Below are 8,318 nucleotides of genomic sequence, written 5' to 3'. Positions count from 1 at the left end.
CCCCAGTGCCAGACTCTGTCTGTTCTAAGGAGCCTGAGAGTTTGCAAGCTTTCAGCCCACAGCCGGGCTGAGCTACCCCTCACACTCACAGCCCTACGATTTCCCAGCGGATCTGGCTGGGGACAAGAAGATTAGAGGCTGCTGGAGGAGGGAAGCTCATGCCAGCCCACACAGCCCCCTCCCTGGCCGCCTAAGGAATTGGGCTGCTGCCTGGCGTGGGTGGAAACAAGATTGCCGTTGAAATGGGAAGTGATGATCAGGCAGGGGTGGAGAGCGGCAGCAGCATTACTGCCAGGGAAGCACCAGAAGTTGGACTTCTGAAGCTGAGATATGTGTGGGTGGATGGAACTGCCCAGGTACCCCCCACCCTATCCTGCCCCCAGCCTGGACCCAAGACTCCTGTATATCAGGGAATACAGGGCCAGGTGTGGCTGAAGGCTGTGGGGGACCCAGAGCAGGCCACCAGGGACAGAGGTGGGCCATGCCTGCTCTGGTGGGCAAAGGCTGAGGGCCAGATGAGAGGTCAGTGTAGACAGCAGCTCTGAATTACATCACATTCCCCACCCCACCCTCCAGTGACAACTTAAAAATGGCTACCAGGTGTCAAAAGTGGTCATCCATAGAGACAGGATAGGACTGCCTACTCTTAACTTTCTATACTGTCCACATGAATATGTGTTACTTTTAAAGCAAAGGCATGTTTCTGAGGCTGCTTTCATCAGCATTCTCATTCCTAGCTGCCTGACCAGTATGGAGTCACCTGGGGGAAGGCTCTCAGGGGCTCATGAGACACCAGAACAGGGGCTCAGAGTGGATTTCCAAGGAGAACTGTACTCCCACTGTCACATGCGACCCTGCCATCAGGCGCCTGGGTGGAAGAGACACTGAGCGCGTAGCAGGCCTGGTGATGCTCCTGCGCCATCTGACCCCTGTGTGGGAACCAGTCCACTGCCATCTTAATTGACCCACCATGAAACTGGGAAATGCCCCCAAGCCCAGCCCCTTGCCACACAGCAGGAGCTCTCTTTTTAAACAGAAGCTAAAGCTTCACACTTGCAGGATATCTTTACAGCAAGCAGTTGTCCAGAACTACCAAATACTAAGAGGTTACATACATCCCTCAAGGGATCTACATTCGTAAGCCCTAAAAACTGACCTCAGTAAAGCATGTGCCATGTGGAACTCCTAAGCCCTCAGCCCCTCTGACTTGCCAAAGTATGTCAGGCCTTCTCTCTCACGTCACTCTCCAGGTATCTCTTGCTGCCACACACAGCCACTTCTCTGTGGCTTGACCCTATAGTTAGCCCAGGTGCCTGAGGGCTTCCTGTACCCTCCTGGCCTCTCTTTCTGCTGTTGCCTCCTTCTCTGCCCAGGTCTCTGTGTCCCTCACCTAGAAAGCTGGGACACAAGTAGAATGTGTGCCACAGCAGCAGCCCCAGATCTGTGAGCACTGAGCTGGCCTCTGCGGGGAGCTCAGAGGCAGGTCACTACCTCTCCTTCACCAACAGACACATGTGCTCCTTCCCAGGAAAGCTGCAAGAGCTCCAAGGTGCTTCTGGGAGGAATTCTGTCTTGTCCCTGCCAGGACTCACACTTTCCAGGGAGGCGCCCTGTGCCCCCCATGACCCCATAGGCCCCGTTACCCCATGGCAGCAAGAAGAGATGAAGGGAAAGAACCTGTGTTCATAAAAAACTGGCACCAGAGCAAGGCTCTGCCACCCACTTCCTGTAACACCCTGGTTCTGCCACTGAACCTGAGCCAGGACACAGAGACCTGGTTCTGAACATCCTCCATTCACATTGTGTCTGAGCCCTTAGAAAGAGGAATTCAAATTTTCTTTTGTAGCCAAGCCCTCCATATTCAAGAGAATGAGGGGTTAGGATAAGGGATCTGGGTGTGGGCCTCAGAGCTGTTTGTTATAAGAAATCCTTAAGGTCCCTGTGCCTTGGTTACCCCAAAATGGACCTGAGGCAGCATGTCCATGACATGGCACAGTACCCAACCCACTGCCTCCGCAGGTCCTGAACCTCTTCCTGGCCTTGCTGCTCAGCTCCTTCAGTGCAGACAACCTGACAGCCCCTGATGAAGATGGTGAGATGAACAACCTCCAGCTGGCCCTGGCCCGCATCCATCGGGGCCTGTGCTTTGTCAAGCGGACCACCTGGGACTTCTGCTGTGGGCTCCTGCGGCGGCGGCCCCAGAAGCCTGCAGCCCTTGCCTCCCGCAGCCAGCTGCCCAGTTGCATTGGCACCCCCGGCTCCCCACCACCTCCAGAGATGGAGAAGGCACCTCCAGCCCGCAAGGAAACGCGGTTTGAAGAAGTAAAACAGCCAGGCCAGGGCACCCCTGGGGATCCAGAGCCTGTATGTGTACCCATTGCTGTGGCTGAGTCAGACACAGATGACCAAGAGGAGGATGAAGAGAACAGCCTGGGCACTGAGGAAGAGTCCAGCAAGCAGGTGAGCACCCATGCCCACGTGTGTGCAGCACCTGCTGTTACAGGCCCCAGTGCACCGCTATTCAGGGGACCCAGCCTTGTTCAAAGCAGCTTCCCCAGCCAGACTGCCTCAGTGTCGAGTGGACCAGGGGTAGAAGACAGGCCCTCCCTCTGACAGCTGGCTTCTCAGAGTGATACTCAGCCCAGCTTTCAGCCCTCTCTCCCTAACCCAGTCCATGGGGGGACTCGGAGGTACTGTTGTCCTCTGCCTGGTTCTGGGGACCTGGTTGTACAGACAGGGACATTGAGGCATGGCAAGAGAGAAGGCTTACCAGGAGTTCCTCATAAGTCTAGGATAGAGCCCCTGGCCTCCAGTTCCTCCCATCAACTATTGTCCCCCTCCAGAACCAGCAAGGTGGAATGTCTCAGTGAGGGAGGAGTGTGGTGACCTCCAGACTGTCCCCTCCTCCCTCACCCAGGGCTAACTATGAGATTTAAAAATAAGCATCCCTAAGACGGAGTGTCAGGGACACCACTATCTTATCTTCTAACCTGTTATTTTTAACACTTGGGACAAGAGTCTGGGCAAAGCAGACAGCCCCCCCCCCCTCAGTTTTCCCTTGGTCTGAGCCAGGTTCCAGTGTCTTCTCCTTAGGTCTTTAGGTCAAGCAATAAGGGGTGGCTCTCTTTTGAGTTGAGCCCATCCTGGCTGCTTCCTCTGGCTTGCACTTGGTCGGCCTGGCTATGGAGAGCAGCCACTCTGCACTTGTGGAACTTGATCTGTGGCTCTGGGGTTGGTTTCACATCCTCCTGCCTCCCTATTGTCCCAGAGGCCCACCCTGTCCTTTTGAGTCAGGTTCTGGGGTGGCAGCTTTGTCTGTTGGGAAAGGGGGGTGGCATTGCCAGGACCACGGCTTCCAATTATCTTTAGCATAGGAGTGGGATTCTGGCTGCCCCTCCTTTTCTTTCTCCCTCCTTTCTTTGAGCCTGTTGACTCTGGCTCCATGATGCTGGGGTGTGTGTGTGTGTGTGTGTGTGTGTGCGCGCGCGCGCGCGCGCGTGCGTGCATAGGGTACCGTAGGAACTCACTGGGGAAGTCAGCGTCCTTCCTAAGTGTCAGCATTTGTGTGTGGGGCATTGTGGCCCAGCTGTACCTTCTAGGGAGTCAGGAAAGGGAGTTATACCAGGGTGGCCAGTGGTTTGTCTGGCTGTAGCCCCTTTGCCAGGACCCACCAGGAGGCTCCCACTTGTCCATGTGGTGCCCCTGAGGGAAGGTGTCTTCAGTCAGACAGAGAGATCATGAGGAGAGCAGGAAGCAGTACCCCAATTGCTTGGGCAGGGCCTGAGGGCTACAGGGCCAGGGCCCTAGAGACCCACTGCCTGGGTGCATGGGCACAGTTCATGGGCTGGGGTCTCTTCAGCAGGAATCCCAGCCTGTATCCGGTGGCCCTGAGGCCTCCCCAGAGCCCAGGACCTGGAGCCAGGTGTCAGAGACCGCCTCCTCCGAGGCTGAGGCCAGTGAGTCTCAGGCAGACTGGCAGCAGCAGCAGAAAGCAGAGCACCAGGCCTCAGGGTGCAGTGAGGTAATAACACACCTTTGTCCCTGAAGCCAGCTGGGCACTGCTGCTTGGGCTGAAGCCAAGCTGTATAAGGTTCCAGGACAAGCCTTGCTATTGGGAGTACAGCTGCTGCCACAGGCAGCATGGGAGGCCAGTCAGCAGAGGGGAGGGTGGCACCCCTGTCCTGACAGAGTAGAGATGGCATACGGCCCTGGGTGTTAGCAAAATTCTGAAAACATCCAGCCTGGGACTCTGATACAGGACTAACCCATCACCTCCATGAGTTCACCCTCTCCTCACACTGTGTCTCTGTGTTTTGGTCCTGTTTAGCAAATGTTTGTCCTGTGAATCTCCTTAACCAGAGAGGACTTCAAAGGGTTTCTGAGAACACATTCTTGGCATAGTTGCCACCTACCAGCTGCCTCTTACCTGAAGCAAAGCAGAGGCCATGAACAGGAGGCCCATCCAGCCTGCCATTGGGTTTTGTTCTGCCCACAAAAAGGTTTTACTTTGAATTAGCTACCATCATTTAAAACTTGGTGGCTTTTATATAAAAATCATTATTTCTAGCTTCTCTTGAATGACTGGAAAAGGTGCTACCCTGCCAAAGACAAGTAGGGCTCTTAGCTGGGGCTCTCTGGTTTGTCACAAAGCCACCTACCTACCTGACTGCATTCCCTTACTTTCTAGCTCTGTAAGCATTGAGCTTGGAACCCCAGAGTTAAGGGCTGGTGGCATTGCTGACTGTGTGGAGGTCACATGATCAGAGACTGCACATGGTGGCTGTTGTCCTGCTCCTCAGTCTAGCACTTGTGACTTCTTCCTTTTGTGCGATGGGCTCATGGGCAATCATGGCTTTGTGACATGGCCAGTTTTGGAGCGCAAGGGCATAGTGGAGTCATCATCCCAACCGTGTAGCTCATGGTTCTCTCTCTGGATGTTCGAATACTGGAAGGCATGTGGGAACAGGAAGACACAAGAAAGGCAGGTCACAGGAGAGGACTCTAGCAGACTATTCTTACAAGAAATGTTGGTCTTTGAGCAAGTTTTATAATTTCTTCCTTTCTTCAAATAAGCTCCTGGTGGAGCCTATAAAAGAGAAAAAGATGGGCTGGGGTTTTCCTGGAAAAAAGACTTCCTTGTCTCATTTGCAGTAGGATCCTGAGCACTTGTCTTCCCACATGACAGCCCCATGTGCTGGAGAGAAATACAGTGTAAAGATCTCTGGCCTGGCAGTCACAGCCCTGCTCCTGCTGAGCCAGCTGAGCTGGAAGGTAGGAGGATAAGGGACCTTCAGAGCCATAAAGAACCATGAAGGGCAGAGCAACACCCCTCGGGCCACAGATCTACCCTGCACCAAGCAACAGGCTCTGCTTTCCCCTCCAGAATCTAGCCCTTGCCTTATGCAAACCTCAAAATTGAAAAGAGGACATTGAGACCAGAAAAGAGTAATTTGTCCAAGAAGGAGAAGAGAAGACAGTGTATGATTACAGGCATACCCACAGATTCAGACAACCCATCTCTAAGTGGAGCCTGGGCCTGAGCTGATCTGAGGCAAGGGGTTTTGACTTGCCCTAAAGCAGGTGAAGGATTCCCTTCACAGACGCCCCTTCATTGCTACACCTGCCTTTGGATCATCACGTTCCCCAGAAGGAGAGCCTGAGATAGGGACTCCTGTGCAAGTGACTTGTTGAGAGATTGATTTCAGGAGAAACCATTAAGGATATAAGAGAAGCAGGATAAGGCAGAGAAAGAAACTATAGAACAACTTCTCAGCTGGAGTCTCCCTCAGCCTGGTCCCCTAGGGAGCTCTGGAGCATGAACCATACCACAGTGTTGTCTTAACGCAAGGCAGGGAGAGGCTAGCCCTTTGTATTCCTGTATCAGTCCATCACTGGTGCTGGGCACCCCTCAAGGATGGCAGCTCTCTGTCTGAAGACTATTTTCTGGAGAGGAGGCAGCTAGGCAGCCAGCAATCCCTGGGGCTGGGAATGGGTGCATGGGGCTAACAGCAGGGAATGGGGCCATGACCATGGCAACACCCTTATCCACCTGCACCCATGGATAAGGGTGACACACAGACATTCACAAGGTCATATCCACATGCACATGTTTCTCTGTAGCCTGTCTATAATCAGCTTATCAAGGTCAGGGAGCAGACCCCTACATGGCTAGGCTAGAAAGGGAAGATGCCAGCACCCTCTTGGTCTTACTCCAAGCTCTCTGCCCAGGACCACCTGCAGCCATCAGAATTGAGTAAAAAGTATGGGCTGGGCTGCTGGCCAGTTCTCTTCATGTCTGACCTCACTGCCTGTATGTGCCTGTGTGATCCTGGTTCTGACTCTGTTCTGGATGTGGCATGCCTGTTCCCACTTCATGTGCCAAGCCGCCACTATGGTCTATGTCCTAGTGTGTGTCCATGTTGCTGCCCCATGTCTATTTTGTTCCCAGAATTTCCCATCCCCTATGTTTTCTCAGAACCCCTCCACACCCCTTAGACTCCAGTAGACCAGAATTGCAGACCCAGGAGCCCCAAGGTCCAGCTTTGGCTCAGCCCTGATTTGCCCAAGGTGACTCTCTGTCAGGTTCTTCCCACACCATCTGGACCACAGATTCCAGGGTGTATGGTGGAGGATAGTCTGGCTACCTCCCCTCTGGGAACCCCAAACTCCCCCATACTCTGGGCTCAGGGCTCAAGGCTGAAGTTGCTGCTCAGCCCATGCTCACACTTTCCCTCACCACACCCCACACCCTTCCCATAAGACCCAGGAGGACAGCTACTCTGAAGGTAGCACAGCAGATATGACCAATACCGCTGACCTCCTGGAGCAGATCCCTGACCTCGGTGAGGACGTCAAGGATCCAGAGGACTGCTTCACCGAAGGTACCAGCCTGGGAAGCCTTTTACCCCAGCCTCAGGCCCACCCAAGGGCCCAGTGCCATGGGGTACCCTCACTCTGACCTGGATATCTGCCCACCTCCTCCATTCCTCTGACCCTGGGGCTTCCTCCTTGGTCTGGCAAGTCAGCCATATGAAGCACTGGTGACACTGCGTTTGTGGTGTGGTAGCACCACTGTATGCCTGCACAGGCAACAGGGCCTGGCTGTAATTTATCCCTATACTACCAGGCCCTGGTTGGTGCTGACACACAGTAGGCCCTCTGTAAATATTTGAGGCAGGTGTGACATGTGACCATATTGATGATTGGTATCTGTAGTGTTTATGGATGGTAAATTTTGAGGATATCTGGGGATAAAATGAAGATCTGTATTGGGGGTTATCTCTGTTGGGGGAGGATCTGCCTTTTCCAAGGCTCAGGCACTATAAACAGGGAGAAGCCCCAGGGACAGAGTACCCTGGCATTTCCCCAGGAGGAGGATTTCCCGGATGAGCAGAGGATAAGCTGGAACCCACCTCAACCCCAGCCTTGCCTGTGCCAAGACCTACCAGGCCTTTCATCCACTCCCTGGGTGCTTAGTACATCCAGCCCCTCCAGGGAGTGCCTGCTGAGTGTGTGGCACCAGGGCAGTGTCCAGAACCCTCTCCCAACCATGTTGCCCTGTCCCCATCATGGTAACCTCTTCTCTCAGCCATTTACTCATCCACCCAAACTTTTGCCATGGACATTCATAGGTCCTGAACGGGGCCTGACCTTCACCCTCTTCCATAGGCTGTGTCCGGCGTTGTCCCTGCTGTGCAGTGGACACTACACAGGCCCCAGGGAAGGTCTGGTGGCGGCTGCGCAAGACCTGCTATCGCATTGTGGAGCACAGCTGGTTCGAGACATTCATCATCTTCATGATCCTGCTCAGCAGTGGAGCACTGGTACCCTCCTGGGGAGGCAGGGAGGGCAAGGAAAGGAAATCTCCAGCTGGAAAGCCACACCATAAACTGGGCCAGAGCCTCTGCTGAGCCCCTAGAGCAGGAATCAGCTCAGACACTCTCAACACCCACAGCACATATGAAGGGCAGAGCAAGAAGGGCTCACAGAGGCTGTATGTCCAGCCCCCCATTTGTTCCACAAAAGGAAATAATTTGATCTAGATCCCCAGCCTCCCACACTAGAGCTCTGGTGACACATCCACCTGTATACAGCATCAGGTGTCCTGTCAGGCTGTCTTAGTCATTTGCAATGCTATAAAGGAATATCTGAGGCTGGATAATTTATACAGAAAAGAAGCTTATTTGGCTCATGGTTTTGTAGGTTATAAAAGAAGCATGGTGCCAGCATCTTCTTCTGATGAGGGCCTCAAGAAGCTTCCACTGGCTCGGCGCCTGTGGCTCAAGTGGCTAAGGCGCCAGCCACATACACCCACGGTG

The 8,318-nt window shown here is 53.8% G+C and overlaps 1 protein-coding gene across 5 annotated transcripts in view; it reads left to right on the top strand.

Annotated features, from left to right (window-relative positions):
* Window positions 1–8,318, top strand: part of SCN5A (sodium voltage-gated channel alpha subunit 5) — a 76,306-nt gene that overhangs the window by 45,678 nt on the left and 22,310 nt on the right. For 3 of the 5 annotated variants that reach the window (XM_003794467.2, XM_003794463.2, XM_012808011.2), the window contains exons 16-19: window positions 2,020–2,460; window positions 3,863–4,021; window positions 6,761–6,881; window positions 7,669–7,823. In XM_003794467.2, the coding sequence (XP_003794515.1) occupies window positions 2,020–2,460; window positions 3,863–4,021; window positions 6,761–6,881; window positions 7,669–7,823 (876 nt within the window). Of the gene's footprint in view, window positions 1–2,019; window positions 2,461–3,859; window positions 4,022–6,760; window positions 6,882–7,668; window positions 7,824–8,318 lie in introns of all 5 variants that reach the window. The other 2 variants (XM_023515918.1, XM_023515917.1) reach the window with 1 other exon arrangement.

Source organism: Otolemur garnettii, unplaced genomic scaffold, assembly GCF_000181295.1.
Source record: "Otolemur garnettii isolate 467f Iridium unplaced genomic scaffold, OtoGar3 scaffold00082, whole genome shotgun sequence".
Taxonomy (NCBI): Eukaryota; Metazoa; Chordata; class Mammalia; order Primates; family Galagidae; genus Otolemur; species Otolemur garnettii.
This window is presented reverse-complemented; position numbering and strand designations above follow the sequence as displayed.